The 22368-nt window shown below is 40.5% G+C and overlaps 1 protein-coding gene across 5 annotated transcripts in view; it reads left to right on the forward strand.

Annotated features, from left to right (window-relative positions):
• LOC111873426 (prominin-like protein) overlaps positions 1-22368 on the forward strand; it is a 136304-nt gene that overhangs the window by 108220 nt on the left and 5716 nt on the right. For 3 of the 5 annotated variants that reach the window (XM_023868145.2, XM_023868148.2, XM_023868147.2), the window contains 8 exons: positions 1375-1612; positions 2738-2824; positions 3559-3786; positions 7596-7754; positions 8879-9000; positions 9805-9855; positions 15632-15817; positions 18753-18851. In XM_023868145.2, the coding sequence (XP_023723913.1) occupies positions 1375-1612; positions 2738-2824; positions 3559-3786; positions 7596-7754; positions 8879-9000; positions 9805-9855; positions 15632-15817; positions 18753-18851 (1170 nt within the window). The remainder of the gene's footprint in view (positions 1-1374; positions 1613-2737; positions 2825-3558; positions 3787-7595; positions 7755-8878; positions 9001-9804; positions 9856-15631; positions 15818-18752; positions 18852-22368) is intronic. The other 2 variants (XM_023868146.2, XM_023868149.2) reach the window with 2 other exon arrangements.

The raw sequence follows: 22368 nt of genomic DNA on the forward strand, positions 1-22368 counted from the left end.
AAAGTGTCTGTCAAGGTTAATTTTGTGTCTGAGTGTCACAGTGCTCTGTCGCCAGGTCTTATGGCTGGCCATCTGTATATAGTGCGCTCTTTTATTGAAACAGTTCCCATAATGTAATTTGTAAAAAATGTATACTACACTGTTCTAAATCTTCCATTCTACTTATATCTGCTGGATTGCTGATGCGAGAGTTTTCATTTTTACAAACTTCCAAGGGTAGGAATTTCCAGAGTAGCAGTATGCAGTGGGCAGAGTGGTCAGCTGCCGTAATCCTCCTCTTCACATCCATCGTTACCATGTGCTTAAAATTTCTTGTGCTATCTCCAAATGACTCCAAATGTCGAGTTTAGTCTCTTTTAGTAAGTTTACAAATATCTTCTGATGGGAAGACACACAGCCAAATTGACCATATTTTGATAGATAGGATACAGCATTCAAAGTCTGCTCCTCTGAGTAGTCAGACATCACATGCATTTGTTTGACATCTGCTGTGTGTTAAATTATGACAGTTTTTATTTTGTGTCTTTTCATCAGGAGATGTCCAAGTAAATTTATGACTGCTACGATGTGGGGGCATTTTTGGATGTGGTAAAGTGTGCTACTATAACTCCATTATCCTTACTAATTTTATGTAAAGTGTCATTCCCGGTAATGAAAATACAGTAAAACTTGGTTATAGCAACATCGGTTTCTGCGACACCTTGTCTATTGCGTCAAATATTCAATGGTACGAACTAATTCCTCATAAAGCAACTGTTTTTATACCTTGCTTAGTACGACATGCACAAATGCATCAACCTCGTATGTAACGTCATTTTCATTCCTGAATTTCTCTGATATGGACATTGAATGTAATTTAGAAAGTGTGTATTGGGCAAGTAACAGGAAACAGATGAAGATAACTGATTACTGTACTCGTATCTAGGTACAGTAAGGCACAACAATTGATGTAATCTACTGTAATTTGGTGAGTAGGCCTACCTTTAATATACAGTATTAGTGCGGTGTGTATTGTCAGTGAAAAGCGCTGTAATATGTCTTTGATATTACACATTTGGGCAATTCCACGTTAATGTTACGTTAGTCTGTACTTAACTACGTATTTCACTAAAAAATGCAACATTTTAACTCGGTTTTTGGTAGATTTTTACGTGACTAACATAAGGCTACTGTGGAAGTGCCCATTTCGGTTACAACGACATTCGTTTATAACGACACTATTTTTAGGTCCCTTTGATGACGTTATAACCAAGTTCTACTGTAATTGGAAATTAAATCCTTATTATCTTTCGGGCTAGATATTAGTTGTGAGTTATTATTTATTTGTGAATACACACAGCAGGGCACATTGTTGTAAGGCTGTCCATCTTGCAGGTCGTGCCATGCAAATGGAAGCATATATGAGGTGCTGCAGGTGGCAAACCTGGTGAACATCAGTGAGGTCAGTGACTACAAGAGCACGTATGGAATTGAGAATGTCATTAACCAGCTGAAAACAAGGATAGACTTTGGAGGTAATGTTACCATCTTGACTGACGATGCCAAACGGGAGCTGGAGAGTCTTGCCCAGTCGAACATCACGCGCATAAACTTCTCGCTGTTTGCTGAAGTGGTGAGTTACGTCCTCCTCCTGCAAGTCCATTCAGGTGGGGGCACTTGCTGGCTTGTGTTTAGGAGATGATTGGCTTGAATCTCAGATAGGAAATTGACTGTCCTGTCCCCCCCCCCTTAAGCCTTCCAGGCAGATGCTAGGATGGTACCTCAAATTATGCTGAAACTGTTCCTTCCACTGCATTCATTTATCATCTACCATCTGACACTATGTAGTCTCAGCTACTGACTGCATCATTCCTAATTCTGTTTGCCTTTATTTGTACACCTCTTCCCCAATCTTCTGCTGCTCCCTTTATTATCCTCCTTTCCTCTTGACCTCCCCATCCCCAGTTTCCTCATAATTCCTCTCTTGCTCTCATTTTTTGCACTCTGGTCTCTATCTCCACTGCCTGATGACACAGTCCTGTGGCAGGAATGAATGGACTGCCATGCTTGTTTGTGCAGAATGAGATCACCTTTGTGACATAACACTGAAGGGAATATTGCCCTGTTGTTCATTAATATCCGTTTCTCACACACAGACCAATCCACCCATACTCTTATCCTCTTATCCTTGAGATCTTAAACAATTCTTCTTGGAGTGGGGTAAATATTGGTGTGCAGTGACTGTTCAGGGCTACTCTCTTCTGCAGTGTCTTCAGTACTGTTCTGTGTACATTCTGTTGACATGGCTAGACCACTGTAATAATTTTTCTGCTAACTCTAGAAACAAATTTTGAACTCTAATTTTTTTCTAAAATTTAATTTCTATTTGTATCCCTTTTTGTTTTCCCATCAGTACATCTGAAGGATTTTGTATCTGTTGTTAGGATATGCTTTAGATTTTCTTTGTAAGGCTTCACATTTTGGTATTCTATATCATATCGGTTTAAAGCAGAAGTTCTCAACCTTTGTAAGACTACAGCCTGGTAGATTCTTTTTTCTATAAGATGGCCTGGTAGTGGGCCACTGCCCAGCGGTTGAGAAACACTGGTTTAAAGTACAGTTTATAGATGGTTGTGCTCTGTTGGAGGATATCTGTTTCTCGTATGTACTGCGTGGTAACTTGTGATGTAAACTGTGTATAATGATCTACAGTAGTCTTCAGGAGAAGTGTTATGATGTGAAGTCTGACTGGTTGCAGCTCAACAAGTCCATTGTGAACACTGACCTGGAGACACTGGCCAACCAGCTGAGGAAAACTGCCAGCGAGATACCCAACACGTCCGATGTGAGTACAGCTCAGCAGTTCGTTGTAGTAGGGCAAGTTGGAAACATCTCAATACCAGAAAGAAATTAGTGCTCACAATTAATGATACTGGTTTGTCAGTTTTAAGATTTTGTTAAACTTGTGAATGTATAACTTGGAATAGTACCGTTTTAGGCTTGGACACCACCTATTCTCACTTAATTTTTTGTGTCGTTTTCCGCAGTTCTTCCTGAGAAATGTTGTGATAATGCCTTAAGTTATGTATGTCTGCATCCATGCACATCATTTGCAAGTCATTATTTGTTATCGTCAGTCGTTCAACAGAGGGCTGACTTTTTGAGAGCTCCATTGAATAACTACAAATAAATGACTGCATCATCTCCCTTGATGCAATATGACCTATGCAGCTTTAGGATAAGTGAAGTATTAATGTGATTTAGGTACATACTAATGGATCAGTAAGTGAAAACTGTTACATTTAATGAAGAGTACTTACCTTCTGGGGTGTAGTGTCATGCAATCCAGTTGAAGTTTACTGATGTCTGCAATGAAAGTACTACCTCCATCTTCAGGGACAAAGATATGATAATCAAATAACAAGCAGTTAGCCAGCTGAGGTTGGTGGAAATATGTTTGTCAGGAGCATTAGTGGAATTCTGCTGGAGTGTGTGGCATCGCATCCCAGAAGATTGCACTCTTTGTAGTCAATGTTGTGAGGGCCACAGGTCCAACATTGTTATGTTTATTTGGATCAGATCCGGGAATCATTGAATAAGCAGGCGAATATCCTGGAGTCGCTGCAGGATGACTTGGTACTGCAGATGGAAAGACAGGTGCGCGCTCTGGGCAAGAAGACGAAAGCTCTTGAGGAGAACCTCAAGTTCAACCATTCACCACTTAATGAGAGTATCAGTCTTATCCTGATGGAAGTAACGAAGGCCCAGGACTACCTCAACACGACAGCCTCCAGAGAAATAAAAAATGTATGTCATATAAGACTGGATGCTTTTGCAGTGATTGCAGGTGATATGTCCTCTTGGGTGATAGTCCCAATCAGTGGTCAGTACCTGATGTCTGAGGCAGAACATATTCAAAACATTTGACTTTGGCCCTGAATTGATATGGCTTATCACCCAAGATGCTTACGTAATTAATTTTATATTGTTTATAAGGTGGTAACATTGCTTTATCCCATGATACTTACCCCTCTGATTGCCAAGCTCCACCACAGGAGTTAATACTGTTGCACAGAGAAACCCACAATACTTCAGATTGACTTGATATGATTACAGATGTAGGCAGTGAGAAAGCCTGTTCCATCCTCTTAACCCTTCAGCGCCGGGGGCATTTAAATCGTTTTTCAACTCCAATGCCGGCGGCTATTTAACTAATTAATTCAGAGAATACAGCACTTAACTTAAAGGATAATAAACAGGGAAAAACTGGAGTTTTGTTTTTCAGATTTTCACACAACGTCCAGAGAAGTATATAGAATTAGAGTATTGATCCACACTACTTCAAAATTATTTTTGGGCCAGTAAGCATATAAAAATTATGAACAATAGTATTGTATTACCTTAAAAATTCAGCTGTGTTTGGTAGTCGCGGACACGCTCAATGCTGCCCTCATTTCCAACAGCTTCAATCAAGGCACGATCATCTAACTCGTTTTCAGTGTCAAAATCTGAATCTGACAGACTTTGTTTGGAATCACTTTCAAGCAAACACTGTAAGTCCTCGTCACTCAACACAGCTGAACGTCTGTTGCTTGTCCCAGCCATGGCTGCTACATGCAAACTGCATTAGCTATGTGGAACAAAGGGAACCTCAAGGAATGCAAACAAGGCATTTGTTTATCATATCCAACAGCAGTCATATCAGAGGTCAGCGTCATGTATCTTTCTTGTTAGGTTCTAAACGTGGTTTCTCATTCCGTTGAAGAGGCAGCACTCGTCACTGGCTGAATGGAAATCGAATTGGCTTCGACCAACACGCAAGGATATCACAGACTTTGCTTTGACAAATGCGCGAGGAGATCACAGACTATAAACCTAGCATATTTAGTTCTTAACTACTCCAAGAGTTTGAGAAAGATTTGTATGGCAATACTGCACCCTAGACGGTGAACCTCAAAACTTTTTCAGAGACTTCAAATGTAAAAAAAAAAAAAACCCTGGGAAGTTCAAAGTGGGATAATGAATATACGAACTGATAGACAGAAATTCCTCTTTAATTTTATACCAAAAGTATTACTTTACATGAAAAGCAACAGTTTAAAATAAGAACTGAAACTTAGCACTGCACAAGACGCATGACAATGTTGCCCGGCGAGATGTGGCATTTAAATGCTGACATGCGATGTATGTCGCCCGGCACTGAAAGGTTAATGTCATTACCAGTAGTGATTCATGGGTTTGCAGTTATGATGTTGAAAGCAAACAACAATAATCCTCACAGTGGAAAAAGTCCTTCAAGTTGCCCCAAGAAAGCATGACAGGTGCGCGCCCGAATGAAAGCAGTGCTACTTGTTTTTTGGTCATCAAGGCATTAAGCATTACAGATTCACTCCTGAAGGTCAAGACAATCAAGATTTTTATCTGGCAGTTCTGAGACATCTGGGATGCGATATGAAGAAAGCAACTCAAAAAGTGGGCTGAGGGAAGTTGGTTCCTCCATCATGATAATGCGCCTGCTCATACAGCATTGTCAATGGGACAGTTCTTGGCAAAACATTCAATTCTTACCCTTCCACAACCCACTATTCACCAGTCTTCTCCTGACTTTTCTCTGTTCCCTAAACTCAAAGTGACCGTAAAGGAAGAAGATTTCAGTCAGTGAAAGCAATCGTTACTAACGTGACGAAAGACTTGAAGGCAGTGCAACAGGCATCCTTCAAGCAGTGCTTCCAGAAGTGGAAAAGGTGGGGAAGGGGTGCATTGTAGCACAAGGGGGCTATTTTGAAGGGGATAATATTCAGTAAGCTCTAAGTATAGAAAGATACAGTAAACCCTCGCTAACCCGGAGTAACGGGGAGGGAAGGTCATCAGGATTAAGTGATAAACCCAATTAGTGAAGCAGAAGGTAGCCCTGAAAGACAAAAGAGGTTGGAACCCAAATAAATGGAAAATTTAATGGCATAAATAGTGCTGATGAAAATAAAAAAATCACTGTAGGACTTTTATTTAAAAATCATAATAAGACATTTATTCATTGATAGAAGACTCAAAAGTTGTACTTGTTTTTGAATGTAGTAATGCATTAAAGAAACTGCCAAGCTTTGTCTGAACAGACAAGTGATTCATTTACCGTTCTAAATGGTGTGTGTCTTTTAAAGTATGTACCCAGCTTTGAGCAGCATTTTTCAATTCTTATATTTTGATCCAGATTATCCTACATATGGATTAACTGTAACCAGATTAGTGAAGGTTTACTCTGTTATGTATAGATGAATTTCGGGAACTGTTTGAACACACCTTGTGCATCACATGTGATGCCATCTATTGACTGTTAAGTAACAGTGAGTTGATGTCATTGGCTGTGGTAATTTTAGTGCATTTACATCAAGCTGATCTAATTAGCTCATGGCATCAAAGAGGAATAAACCTGTGGGAGCATCCCCACAGCGTCTGGCAGACAACCGTCACCCCCTTTCAGAAAGCACCAAACTGGCAGCTGTGACCAAAGAGACTCGGAATTTATACCATTTCCAACTACCGTGACTTATATACCAGCTACATATATTTATAAACTTCGCCGTGACTCCGCCTTTCCATGCACGGCCCAATGGATGCGCGCCGTGACGACTGCAACTTTAGCTCCGCCTCCCGGCCGGTAGTATTTAAGACCGGGAACCCAAGGTGCAAGCAGTTCAACTCGAAACGGCAATGCAGTTAGAGTCATCAACTCCACTTCTGCTACCGGGCAGCTGACGTAGCTGCCGCAAGCCTTCAACGAACGCGTCTTCCGCAACGCAGCAACCGACCGAGCCAGTCGTTCCTACCGGCACGCTGAGCACGCCATCACCGCCCAGACAGGCCAGCCAACGCTTCAATATTATACGTGTATTCCGTGTTCTGTATATTGACTTTAAACGATTCAATATATACAATTGTACAGTTTCGTGTGGTTTGTCTATTGGAGTATTGACGACAATCCCACAAACCCATTTCATGGCACTTTGGCCTATATCACAAAGAGCACATAAATATGTAAAAGTCTGTGTACACTCACCACAGAGTCGAATTAAATTGCAACTGTTACTTTGGTCTGCCACAGTCTCCTTCTGTGACTGATCAGGATATTGTAGGAATAATTTTGTAGGTTTGCATTTGGGAAGTGTGTGGGTGACAGATTTTGGCCAGTTTGCTATTGATATCCTGAATTAGGTGTTCATGGTTCTCTTTCATCACCCCCTCACCACTTACGATGATGCTATCATGTTCAATGAACATTATGTAATATTATATTTTAGCATCCTCTTGCGTTGAAATGTCACTTTTGCAGTTTCTCTTTTGTCTGTAACGCAACACTTTTTATTTTAGATGACACCAAACTTACATTCAGCTCACTAAATTGTTGGTTAAAATGTTGGTGTCATCAAAAATAAAAAGTGTGCTGCATTATAAATGGAAAAGAAAGTATACAAGTGAAACATTATTTAACTTGCACAATGGGAACAGTTTCTCAGTCATCAGATAGCACTAGAATTGATGAAAATATGTGGATCCGTCAAATCGATGCTGGTCTTGGGTAATCTCATTGCAGTTGATCTGTTTGTGTTGTCTTGTTGCAGTTAGCAGACATGTTTGCTAATGCAGTCCTTGACCACGTGGACCTGTACTTGAGTAGGGTGGTGAACATGACGACTGCGAAAGTGGGGCAATGCCACCCAATGAGCCAGGTGTACAATGCAACAGTTGTCGCCGTCTGCAACCAGATCCTTGACCCTTTTGTGAGTTGTAATGCTCATCTGATATTTCGGTCTTGTTTGGAATTTGAATTCTGAAAAAGATATATAGCTTGTACTGAAAGCAAGTATAAGGAAAGCCAGTGACAGAAAGAATTTTGCTTCAACATGGTGAAGTCAGGAAATATCGTAAACAAAATGAAGTCTTGACAAGGGGAGCAGGGATTTTCTTTCTCTGTCACCAAGTATAGACTGGCTTTGTGTCCTGTCAAGATGCCTATTCACTGCTCAGCAGAGGTTCTTTCCTGGGGTGTAAAGTCACCAGGACACGAAGATGGCCACTAATCTCCATTCAAATGTTGAGGTTAAGAAATTATAACTTGAATTGTAGCTGTATACTAACATGTAAATTGTGAAGAGTGATGCAAGTCTTTATTTGAACCCTTTCTTTGCCCAGTTTCTTTTGGCTAATTCACAGGAAAGAAGTGTTAAATGACACCTAATTGACTTAATCTAACTTAATGATAATCAGTATAACCTAACCTGATATGGCCTAACATTACCAAACCTAACCTAACTTAAATATGTCTTCTGCTTCTAGCATCTCTTCTGTTCTTTAGGTGTTGATGCATAAAAATTTTCCAGTCTCTTCTGCCTCACTATAGTGCATTTGTTTCAGTTTCTCACCATCTTTTTTCTCTCTTTTTAATATTTTTCAGTATCTTGTTGAACTTTCTTATTCTTGGTCATTGTATAGATATCTTCCATTTAAATTTTAATACTATTGTCCTTCTCAATATCATCATTGTGTTCATTCTATATATAAATATAAATAAATAAATAAATATATATATAAATATTTATATGTCCAAACAAATGTAAGCATTTTTACTACTTCACATCCTGGGGAATGAGCCCACTGTATCCATTGGATAGGACTTGTAAGGAGACCCCAGAACTGGTCTGGATGTGATGAAGAGAGAAGTCCCCCTCTGGCTGGAATCAGACACCGATTCTCATTCTTACTGACTTGAGCTGCCTGGCTCAAAATATTTTATTAGAATTGAAGCCTAGATTACTATTTTAGTTTCAGTGTTCAGTCAGGCATTTACTGTGTTTTGATATTAAGTGGAGGTAAGAGATCTGGCAATGTGTTTGTTCTTGTGCAGAATGGTTTCTGGGCAAGCATTGGCTGGTGCCTGGTGCTTTTTATTCCTGCCATTATTCTCTCCGTCAAATTGGCAGCACTGTACCAGAAGTCGGATCCGTACCCTGGGCCTTTGGTAGAATCGTGAGTATCATTTCTGTCTTGCATAAACTTTTCAACTCAGTGTGATGTCCTCCTGTCATTCACTACCCAGATGATAGTAAGTGACCTGTTAAATTTGCAATGTTTCTTGTCATTGACTCATCTCATATGTAAACTTCTCTGCATATTGTGTTGTTTAACAACTGTGGTTTGTATTGTTCCCTCAAAGTAAGATGGAGGCCAGCTGTGTGATGAATGCTAAGTAACTGGAGTAACTGTGACAGACAGAGAAGGAGAGAGATGATTTTGTGTATGACATTAATGATACTATTTGTTATATTATTTAAATCACCGCACTTCTTCTCTTGAAGAAGTGATTATGCCAATGCTGATGTTACAGCATCATTAAATAAATGCATTTATAAGTGTGCAACTAAATAATACATTAATTAATTAATTACCCCATGCAACATCAGGCAAATATTGTCTCTATAAACATTAGTGTACCATCACTTCCACATAGCTGTTCTCATAACCATAGATAGAAATCCCTCCCACAACCTGTCTTACAGAGCTGGAGAAAGAACAGCCATACAGTTCCATGTCTGACACTTGTAAAAAAACATATATTAAAGTTATTGGAATGTGTATTATGATTATTCAGCATTTTGGATTTCACAGGAACTGAAATGTATATATGTACCTAACGGCTGATACAGCTTTAGTAAACAAGCATTATGCTGGTCTCTGGCCTGCTGGTTAGTGTAGTTCTGTGTTCTAACCTTTGAGTGCCTGCTGTTTGTCCTTGATGTTGTGACTAACCCCAGCCTGTGTGTCTGTTTGCAGTGAATACTTGTACGATGCGTACGGAGATCGGGATAACATCCCATTAGCCAAGTAAGTCTATCGGGCCATCATACTGTGTTTGCTTCTGTATTCACTTAACTGATGACAAACTAGTGCATCTGCAGAACTGAAAGGTCAGGTCACTTGCACCACTACTGGCAGACTGAGGGTAGATTAGATTTTACACATTAACCCTTTCACTGCTAATAAACTGATTTGAGTCAGTGAGGAAGGTTCTCCCATTCAAGGATTCAGACAAGATGACAGGGGGTCATTAGTGTTGTCATGATAGACCAGTTAGTGTCAGTCTTCAGCAAATGTACCTGTCCTCATGGAAGGCTTCTGGCATTGCACTTCTCCTGTACAGGTTGACTATCAGAAGCCTTCTGCTGCCAGCTATATGAATTTCTGGCCAAATTATGATCATGGACAGGTTGTTATGTTGTCTGAAACATCTCTTAAGCATACATCATACCTTCAGTAGGTAGCCTTAGAGAAGAGGAGGCTTGTGTGTCCACCGATATCTCCAGTATAAATGGAATCTAGTAACCTAATGATGTCGTTAATGATTTATGTCACTATTTAGGATTTGAGGTTCCCACAGCAGTGATTATGAAGAATTCTGTCTTCTGGGACAATGCCGTATAGGCCATTGAAAGTCAACCGATGTTTCGGAAGAACATGTTGTCTTCATATTAAGGGTCAAAGGATAAGCCAAGCAAGAAACCAGTGTCTGCTTTCATGCTGGCTTCTTACTTGGTTTATTCTTCGACCCTAAATATGGAGGCAACATGTTCCTCTGAAACATCGGTTGACTTTAAGTGGACTGCAAGGCATTATATCAGAGAAGTTGGAACTCTCTGTGTCAGTATTTGATGGTGTGCAACCTCTGAGATGCATTAGACGCACTTTATCTCTTTTACAGTCTTCAACTTTGTATAGGAACAACAGGTGGCAGGAGTGTTCTCCCAGTCCAAAGTGCCTTTTTGTTTAAATGTTTATATAAATTAATTTATAGCACATAGGAATTAAGTGGAAATAAAGGAGATGGGCAGAGGTTATTGTTCCTTTCTTCAAATCAGCTGTAATTTATTTTGCTTACAATTACTTAAGGTATTTGTGTATGTCATGCAGAGAATAGTGGGTCTGCAGTGTTGTAAAGTCTGAAGAAGTAACTGCAAAATTTATCATTGCAACATGCAGCCTAACACCAGAGTTCAGTGAGAATACCTTGCCACATCACAACCTTGTGGCTTTGCCTCTCTCATTCTGAAAACTGTTGCACACCTGCCAGTGTTTCAAGTACAGGTCTATCATCATCAGATCTAGCTTATCAAACTAACTTGCTGACCAAATAACTAACTAACTAACTAACTGATTCTGTGGAGCTGGGCCCTTCTGTAGAAGTCACCAGTTGCTCAGCTACTCAAATTTCCAGCATTTAATAGAACCCAAAGGATCAGTACTGCATTTAGAAGGCCCCACCACTGGTCCCTGTCATGAGCCAGATCAATCCAGTCCATGCCTTCACATCCTGTATGTTTGAGATCCACTTTATATCCTCCCATCTACGCATAGGTCTTTTGTAATGGTCGCTTTCCTTTATTATTTCCCACCCAAAACTTTATATGCACTTCTGCCTCATATGTTACTTGCCCTTTCCATCTTGTCCTTCTTGATTTGATCATCCTGATAATAATTGGTGAGGAGTAGACATTTTGAAGTTCCCCATTATGCAGTTTTCTCTGATTTTTACTTCATCCCCTTCAGTCCAAATATTTTTTGTAGCATCCTGTTCTCAGATACTGTCAGTATGTGTTACTCCAATCTAGTTTACAAGGTATTTATCTTTGCACTTTTGTTTTTGTATCTCAGACACTTAAATTGGGTGCATAACAGTTTTATGAGGTTGCTGGTATTTCATGGCCCGTAGCCCTGTGCTGGCAGTAGAAGGAAGAGTTACAAGGTCATGAGTTCCTGTTACCTGAAGTATAATTTGAATTTTGAAATTGTCAGCTTGCTGCTACACCAATATTGGAGCATTCACTGTGAGAAGTTACAAAGAAGATTAACTCTCCAGTATTTGTGCATCTGTCTGTCCCAGTGCAACAAGTTTAGAACCTGTGACTAGATTTTCTTAATGTATGGTGCAAGAGAGTGTACTGAAATTCGTTGACATTTCAGTTTTAGTTCAAATCAAACTATAACAGACACTTTGCATGAAGTTCTGTGCATGTCTGTCTCTGTCTGTCTCTCTGTCTATCCCTTTTGCTCGCATTTGGAGCATAGGGTATCTGTGAAAATTTTGTTTCACTTCATTTTCATAATCTTAAGACAGTTATTAGGACTCCTTGGATAAGGGATCAGCCCATTGCAAAGGCACTACCTACACAGGACAACACAAACACAGAATAAACAGACAGACAGACATCATGCCTTGAGTGGGATTTGAACCCTCAATCCCAACATTCAAGCAGGCCAAGACATTTCATGCATTAGACTGCTTGGCCATTGTGATTGGCTCTGCATATCTAGAGTAAGGTAAAAGATATCCCCTGTAACAGGCCATGGAGGCCCATTTTCCATACAGTCAGCTCACAGTTGGTGGTGTGGTTGTGAGCCTTATGCCTCAGCTGCCCTTTGCCCCCAGGAAGATTCCTGGTACTCATTTCTTTTAGAGGCTGAGTTGACCCCAGGGCCATAGTGCGGCTGGAAGGATTAGAGGTCAACTGAAAATATCCAGTAACCTCAATGGGAATTGTACATATGACCTTCCAGCTTGAAGCATAGTGCCTCATCCAACTATGATACTGCATAACTGAGAGTGCAGATACATATTTGTCAGTCCAAAAAAATATTTAAAGCAAAAGTTGTGGTTGCAAAAGATACATCCATTTTATGCCCTCCTCCTTGTTTTTGGGGTCCCAGATTGAGATAATTAAACAAACGCAAGTTGTGCTGTGCCTGCATTTTCTAACTTGTTCATTCCAGTTGCTGTTTTCATGGGTCTCAGCCTGCTTTTTTCTTCTTGCATGCTTTTTTTCCATTCTTGTGCCACAAAGCATGGATGCATGAATCTTCAAAATTTGTGTTCAGTATTGGAATTATGCCTCTTTTGGTAGGATGTACATTACAGGTTGAAAATTTGCAAGTTTATAATGTTACATCCTGCTCATTGATACAAATTAATTAATTTTCATGAATTGAAATTTAGGCGGATTTTGAAATGGGGTCAACATTAAATTTGAGTATCCCGGCATGACATCACAATATCATAATTTAAAACCATAATTCCACCTCATGTAATCATAGTCTGTATTATTAATATAGTTATAAATGCTTGCACTATTTTCATTCAGTCTAGTCTTGTATATGTGATGCCTTGAAAGCAATTAGAAGTTCCACCAATCAATTGCTAGCCAAAGAGTGGCAGTCCAATTGTGGGTTGCTGCCGCTAAGCTTCTGGACAGGCTCTGTGTGCCAGTATTTCATTTAATGTTGATGTAACAGTTATCCTAGCGGCCTCCGTAGTCTAGAGGTACCGTTCCCACCTCATGACTCGTAGTACGCGGGTTCAAATACCCGGCGGAGCTCGTCGAATTTTTAAGGACGAAAAGATTCAGGGAACAAGTCCTCCGGGAGGGACTTTAAGCTGTGGGTCCCATGTCGTAGCTTTACGGCACGTAAAAGAACCTCATACCTCCAAAGGAGGTCGCTGAGCCAAAATTGTGGATGTTTCCCGCCCAACAGCAGTCACTAATACCTCCGGTAGATGGGGGAAGCATTATAGATACCTCTCAGCCAGTAGAGCTGGTCTCGCTGGCTGGGCAGGACTGATGGTAAGCACCAATACCGGTAGGATATAGAGACTGGTAGAAATCATAGAGGGAAGCACAATGGACCACTACAGGTCTGAGTGCACGGGGAAACCCACCCTCCCTAATAACTAACTAACTAACTAACAGTTATCCTGCTGTGACTCCTTGTACCATAGTATCACTAATGAGTTGGAGGTCCTCACAGTAGTAAATATTAAGAGTACAGTCTTCTGGGATGTGATGCTGTTTTGTCTGGTAAGTATGTACCAGTGTTCTAAAGAACTGTAAAGATGGATACAGTACGTTCCTTCAGAACATTAGCACTCATCTACAAGACTTCATGGCAGTAGATCCCAGAAACAGTTATCTTGTCAGTAATAATATTGTCACGTGTTGGGTGTAAAACGCGACAGATAACTTCACGCCTTATTGGGTATAGCGAATTTTATTTCACATTCGCTCTTACAATCACACAATTCACAGATTCACAATTACTGCTATTTTCAGTATTACAATTACTACACTGCAAATGCTAGACTACAGCTGAAAGGTTGACTGCCTGGCTAACTCGTAACTTGTAACTCGAGAACTCACTTCGGCATCTGATATGCTTTAGACCGACAACAACTGAACTCGGCAACGGCCACATTTCAACTCGCTCTGTAGGCAGTGTGGTTCACTCATATAGTCGCAGCGCTTGCCTGTTACGTAATCAGTACCGCTGTTGGCTGACGCCTTGTCGACAGCGGCATTGCGTGCCATGTCACAGTGCGGATGGGGGGGGGGACAGAGCACTGACTCATCCGCCACGTCACTGCTGGGTAGCGAAGGGTTGTCCTCCATTGCGCAACATGTCACAATATAATTTACACAAAACATTAGATTCCTTGACTAAATATTTGTATGATAATTCCTCATTATGGGTAGGTTGTGTTAGGTACCCAGATACCCAGAAAAGGTAAGGTTATCTGTTTCATTATTGTCACAGTGTGCTGTATTGTAGCTACATATCTTCTGTAGAATAGCAGTGAAATCAATTCATATTTCACTTTTTGAAACAAAAGGTTTAAATTTAGCTTTAGAGTACTGCATTCTTTTCATGCTGTCATTTCGCTGCTTAATAAACATGATGATGTGCTTATGTTGCCCCACCTTTGCAAGCAGTGTAGTTTGCTGTGAAAGGTTGTAAACAGTTAATTTTTTCTGTTAGGATTTTTCACAGTGATGATTATGTAGAGTTCTCTCTTCAGGGATATAACGCTGTGTGAGGAGAAATGTTGGTTGACTTTCAGTAGACTACACAGCATTATAGGGGTACGCGGTAGCATAGTTGGTTGAGCCACTATGCTACAAGTCGGTTGGTCACAGGTTTGATCCCCAGTGAGGCCATTGGATTTTTCAGTTGATCTAATCCTTTCAGTCTCACTATAGTCCTGGGGTTGACTCAACCTCTAACAGAGAAGAGTACCAGGAATCTTCCTGGGTGTAAAGGGTGGCCGGTGCAGAAGGCTGACAACCTCACCGCCATCTGTGAGCTGATTTTGAAGAACGTGGAAGCCTCAAAGTCTCACAATGCTATGGGCCTACAGGGATAGTGTTACCTCTTTTTTACACATAAAACTCTCTCTCCTTATATTTTTATCTTGCTTGGCAGTGATGGAATGTGTATGGTGTTATAAATGGATGACGACACTTCTGTCAAGTGTTCCCAAGTGCTTAGGATAAAAGAATGCTAAATTTGCTTTTTAATGTGTGATATTTGAAGTTCTGCTATCTTCTGAGATGCATCACCATGTAATTTGATTAGAAAGCTGCCAGTATTTTGCAAGAATCATCTGCCTTCATGTTCAGGGTAAATGAACCTACTCCAACATGGCACCCGTCTCCCAGAGAACATGATGTCACAGTAATCATCACATTCATGCAGTGCTTTACACTATTTGGTTCGGTTTGGTGCAACGTGTGAGACGAGGGAGTCATTAGCCACTCATTGCCTTGTTCTGTTGCAGTGTGGAGAAGAACTATCACCGACGTTATCATGAGACATACGAGAACTCGAGCGGCTACTATGGAGGGGATTACAGTACTCATCTGGGACGTGGCAGTGACCGTGGTGGAGGTCGCGACAGGGCCTCGCCATCAGCTCACAGTGACACTCGATACACCGACATGGCTCCCAAGTATGTACTCCTCAGGTATGGGAATGGGGGTACTTATATGCCCACCAGCATGATCAGGTATGGGGTGGCATTGTCATGTGCTTTCCCCCCCACACACACACACACACACACACACACGACTCCTAGGTTACATATGGGTCACCTGTTTCTGACTTCAGTGTGTGAAGAGATATGTTCATGTGTTGCACATAACTGATATTATTATTTCCATCTGCTAGCATTTGTTTGTGATTTGTTAGCAGATTTCCTGCCCATTTTACTCTCGTTATGTCCCGCTAACTTATTATTTTTAACATTAATATTGGGGAGGAGAGGTCACTGTACAGTATATTTTCCCAACAGGCACTTGATAAGACCTTATAAACTCTGCCAAACATCATGGTTGACTGGTTTTCATGAGTGTTTCAGGTTCAGCTATCTTGCATGAAACTTTTTTTTCTTTTTATGGTTTAGCTCAGTTCCTCCATGCAACTGTTGGGATAGTACCTAGATTAGACCACAGCCACTTGCTTCTTTGGTTGTTCCAGCTCCGTTAGGTACTGGCCATCCTACCATTTGTCACTGTATAATCTCAGATAATGTCAATTTAAAGCCTTGCGATGAGCTGATCAACCGCCCAAGGAGTCCTACCGAGTGTGTAAGATCTAGAAAAACCAAAGTGAATGGAGAAGTTTATAGAGGTAGGCCTAGGCCCACTGGGGCTGTAGTGCCAAGAAGGGGGGGGGGAAGGAAAAGGGGAAAAAAAGTCATTTTAAAATCTTGACCCAGAGTCTGAGCTTTATGACTGAGGCATCTCATGATTTTGTCTCAAGACATACCAGGACAGTACCCCAGACGAGACCATGATCTCTTCCATCCACAGCCTGTCCAATGCATCATACTGTTGGTCAGCATCTAACCTGACATATGGACAGGGATGTTAATTAAATCATAAACAAACAGCAAAACACTGTTAAACTGAAAATGGCCCTCTGTTACTCTTAGCTATGAAGAGACAACATTTAAACCCCCCAGTGTACTAGCTTATGGCATGATTTTATTTAAGGACCCATAAATATCTGAAGTTTAGGGTTTTGGAAAATATATTTGTTGCATTTTTGTAGCCAAGATATCCAAATAAAATCTGGGCTGTCAAGAATCAATCTGTTTATCTGTATTCATAGTTTTCATATAGACAGCACATATATGTATACATATTCCACGTTTCTCTCGGGTAAAGCTATCCCTGTAACAGGCTGTGGAGGCCCATAGGACTGTAGGATGTTGAGGCTTCCACATTTTCTAGACAGTTGGCTCATAGATGTTGGTGAAGTTGTCAGCCCTACACACTGGCTGCCCTTTACCCCCAGGAAGATTCCTGGTACTCATTTCTGTTAGAGGCTGAGTTGCCCTCAGGGCTGTAGTGCAGTTGGAAGGATTAGATCAGTTGAAAAATCCAATGACATTGGGGATCAAACCCGTAACCTGTTGGCTTGTAGGATAATGCCTCAACCAACTGTGCTACCATATGCCCCCCATGGTTTCAGTCACTTACATAAACATTTATCATATTGAATGCCCATTTAGTAAGATTTATGGTTCTGCTTAAATTTCTCGGAAGACCTCCCTTTATCAGCTGTGTATGGAAATATCATTTTTATCTTAGTGCTGTCACTAAAATGCAAAGAAACTTTTTAAGTGTAGCTTGTAGAAGCTTCAGAGAGTCAAAACATATGTAGGCTGTCAATTGTTCTTTTATTTGTTCTGTCCAGTCTCCGTTTTGAAAACAATAAGTTCAGAATCTGGATGTCTGTGGAGAGATGCCTGTCTCAGTGTGTTACATATTGATAGGGAAAAACTTTGAACCCAAGTGTTCTGACTCCAGGTCTGAATGGGATGGTGGATGATCTGTAACTTTTTATTGGCCCTATAAAGCTCAGCAGTTACTATATGTATTGTCTTCTGCAATGTACTAAAACTCTGCGTTCTATCTAAAGATTGTATATTCCATGTGGTTATCACAATAAACCGTGTTTATTTACCTGAACACCATCAGCTAGTTGATCTCTGTAGCAGAGACATGATGTGGTTCCTGTATAGTACAGACTGATTTGAGTGTATTGTTAAAAGAAATTAAGGCTGTAAAGGGTTAATGAAGGTTGAATTATGTATGTACCTGAATGTAACGCATGCTTTATCTTCCTCCTGAAGTTTTTGAACACTCGATTATGCAGTGCAGTATATTTGTATAAATTTTAGTCTGTCAGGTACTTTGGTAAAATATACACAATATAATAGCGGCCTCCGTAGTCTAGGAGTAATGTTCCCACCTCATGACTCGAGGTACGTGGGTTCAAACCCGGCGGAGGTCGTGGAATTTTTAAGGGCGGAAAAATTCAGGGAACAAGTCCTCCGGGAGGGACTTTAAGCCGTGGGTCCCGTGTCGTAGCTTTACGGCACATAAAAGAACCTCATGCCTCAAGGAGGTCTCTGAGCCAAATTACAAGGACGTTTCCCGCCCAACAATAGTCTCTAACGCCTCTGGTAGATGGGGGAAGCATCTAGATACCGCTGAGCCAGTAGAGGCCCCCCCCCCGCCAATTCATTGTTCCTCGATTTGACATTTTTCCTAATTTTACATTCAGTTTTAATGATTGAAAGTCGGTAAACTCGTGGTTAAATATCCTCAGTTTTGTGTTAATATGCACTGCTCCACAAAGAAGCCCCATTTTGGGGTTTCACTGTGACTGGGAGAATTGTTCTTGGTCTCTTAAAACAGGTTGAATCATATTATTTTGTATGAAATTTGTTTTAAGATGGTTATAGGTAGTTCATGGTAGGAGAAAATTCATGACAGGTATCTGGCTGGGTCTTCTGCTTTTTGTATAGCAAGTGCTACGTGTTCATGTGCAAAACTGTGTTTGTGTTGTGTCATGTATTGTTTTGTGACTCTTGTCTTGTGCTTTGCTAGGCATTGGGACTACCCGAACGGGGGTCCTCCTCGCTATCACAGCCCGCCACTGTCCACAGAGTATGAACGACCCCCACCATACTACTACCCAGGCCCCGGGTAAGCATGAATCTCGTGACAGAAATTACAAGAATTCTAGGATAAGGCTTGATGTATTTATTTCTCATAAAATTGCCAGTGCAATTTGTCACATGACTTTCTTTTAAATATTTAATTTCATCCCTTAGTTAACCTTTTAAGGCTTTGTGTTTGATCTGTGGGTAATCCTCATTATATATGAGTTCAAAGAATATGATTCCATTTTAATACTCAGCTGATATAGATGAGTTTCAGTTAATAGTGCTCACTTTAATGTGAACCACTCACTGACCAATCAAGAGGGGTGGGGAGAAGGGTGAGTTGATAATTATGTGTGGATTTTATGGAGGAGAAATGCGCAGGTAGAAGAGAAGATTGTGTTCGATTTATGTGATTTCACTCAGTGTGATGCTTTGGGGGTCGGGGGTATACAACTGTCACATAAATCGAGGAATACCTGTACTTCTTGGTGTTGGAATCATATTGAAATGCCTAAGAAAGGTAAATCTACCTTTAAAACATCAAATGAGATTGGTTTTATAACTGTTTGGCCTTTCATTATGCCTCTGAGTCAGGTTTGTTATCAGCACACAATGGATTGACATTCAGAAGCTGGTCACATTGTCAGTGCAGTAAATACAAGGATGACTATAAAAGTTTTGAGACACTGACATGTATTGGCAGAGTCAGTGGTTTTGTGTGCATAACTTCAGAAAGTGCAATTCCTTGAAGAGTACCAAATAGAAGTTTACAAGCGTTTCAGAGGAACTTACTATCTGCATCTTCACAGTCGAAGAGTGAACCAGGCAGGAAGCAGAGAGTACTTTCCCATGAAACGTCAATGAACTTCTGCTGGCCTGCATGGCGTCACATCCCAGAATATAGCACTCTTCACAGTCATTGCTGTGAGAACCTCAAATCCCTCAGTTTCATGCTTTTAGAACTCTGTCAGTTTGCATGTGTCTTAGGTAATGTAAACAAGAATACATCTCTCATAGCAGCAATATATCTGTCTGGAGCTTAAGAGATAACATTTTTGTGCACTGATTGTATGTAGCTCCATGAGTGGTTGAAATGAAATCTAGGCTCTCAGAATGTTGCAACATATGGTACAAGTCTGAGTACTGTAGAGGATGAACATCTTGCAATGATGAAATAGCAGCAATATATCTGTCTGGAGCTTAAGAGATAACATTTTTGTGCACTGATTGTATGTAGCTCCATGAGTGGTTGAAATGAAATCTAGGCTCTCAGAATGTTGCAACATACGGTACAAGTCTGAATACTGTAGAGGATGAACATCTTGCAATGATGAAATAAGTGGACAACAAAGAACAGGGTGACCGAGAAAAATGTCTCACATGAAAGAAGCAGTTAAGGAGACTTCACAGTTAACATATAGAATGTGAGATCTGAGGTTCTTAACATTGTTGATTGTGAAGACTACTGTCTTCAGGGATGTGGCCCCACATAATCTGATAGATGGTTACCCATGTTTTGGAGGAACTTGCTGCTTATATCCTTGTGGTAGAAATCCTGAAGATGGATGCTGCAGGTTCCTACTAAATGTTGCTAAGAGTCTACCAGACTGTATGTGATCGCATACCTTAATGTGTGTATAAAAATATTTATTCAGTTTGGTTGATTCATTACATGGAGAAGTACTTTCCATTTTAAATTTTGAACATGATAATTTTATTTATGATTTAATCATATTTCTGTAGTGGAATTGATGCAGAATAGGGCCTCTGCTTTCCTGTGTTACACTTTGAACCTGTCTTCTTTTTTCCACTGCTTAGCTCACTTGATATCTTGGGTTACAAAAGACAACACATTTTGAAATCTTAATTTAACTTTAGCAACTGAATTAATTTGCTCTATTTGCACATTAACTGTTAAGTTAGTCTGAATAAAATGTCACGTGTTAGTGACTAGACATGGCATTTGGGTCCATAATTGGATTTATTGAACACTTTTAACTGATAACTACAGACAACTGTAACAATTTCATAGATTACACGCTCTACGGATTACTGTACTTCAGCACACAGAAGTTGTCTCAGTCTTTACTAGTTGTTGCCTGGTAACTGCCCCCACCAGTGCCATGTCCTCTGCTTTCATATTCATGTCCATACTAGCTGGTGACTCTCATCACTGCCTATGGCTGCATCTGATTAAGTTTCCTTGACAGCTCAGCCTTGGCCACATAGAAAACACCGCTTGCAATAGTTCTTCTATTATTGTAGCAGACTGTTACCTAGCAATGACATTTATTGAGCTGTTCCCACATAATAGATGATGTTTAAGTAGTTATGTCACAGTAATCTGACAGGTTTAAGTCTGGAGAATGTGATGAACATTTAGTGGATCTAACAAACTGAACTGTAATGTCATCAGACACTTTTAGTAAGCTGGTAATGTGAAAATAAAATTACCTGCTTTGACATTCAAAATGGTAATTAGTGTAATGCTTATCTTTGTTCTGGAATAGTTAGTTAGTTAGTTATTGGAGAGGGTGGGTTTCCCCATGCACTTAGACCTGTATTGGTCCATTGTGCTTCCCTCTATGATATTCTACCAGTCTCTATATCCTACTGGTACCGGTGCTTACCATCAGTCCCGCCCAGCCAGCGAGACCGGCTCTGCTAGCTGAGAGGTATCTATAATGCTTCCCCCATCTACCAGAGGTATTAGAGACTGCTGTTGGGCGGGAAACGTCCATAATTTGGCTCAGTGACCTCCTTTGGAGATATGAGGTTCTTTTACGTGCCGTAAAGCTATGACACGGAACCCATGGCTTAAAGTCCCTCTCGGAGGACTTGTTCCCTGAATTTTTTCGCCCTTAAAAATTCGACGACCTCCGCCGGGTATTTGAACCCGCGTACTACCAGTCATGAAGTGGGAACGTTACCTCTAGACTACGGAGGCCGCTTCTGGAATAGTTAATCTCTCATTGTCAGTAGCCATTTAAGAATTTGACATCAGCTTATCCCCCCACCATGCTGCCATTTTGCCATACACCACTGCCCTGTCCTCATCTTTCAGCTTACATTCACACTAACTAGCGATTCACAGCAAGTTTCATGTCACATATGTCTGCTCCTGCTATTTCTCTGAGACTATCCTTCCGAGAGTTTTGCAACTATGTTTTATAGCTCTAGTCACTCTAGAAGTTTTCACAGGTTCTTGGCCAACCTTCATTCTTAGCATTGTCCAGAACAATCCAGAAGGGTGGAAGCCTCATTGTTGCCTGAAACAAAGGCTCCTACAGGTACTTCCAATTCCCCTCAATCAAGCAACAATATTCATATGTGTAATAGATCAATCAAACTGAATAAATAAATAAATAGATAAATATACAGTAGAACTTGGTTATAACGTCATCAAAGGGGCCTAAAAATAGTGTCGTTATAAACAAATGTCATTGTAACCAAAATGGGCACTTCCACAGTAGCCTTATGTTAGTCACGTAAAAATCTACCAAAACCCGAGTTAAAATGTTGCATTTTTTTAGTGAAATACGTNATAAAATTTATTA

The sequence above is a fragment of the Cryptotermes secundus genome, unplaced genomic scaffold (genome assembly GCF_002891405.2).
Source record: "Cryptotermes secundus unplaced genomic scaffold, Csec_1.0 scaffold276, whole genome shotgun sequence".
Lineage (NCBI taxonomy): Eukaryota > Metazoa > Arthropoda > Insecta > Blattodea > Kalotermitidae > Cryptotermes > Cryptotermes secundus.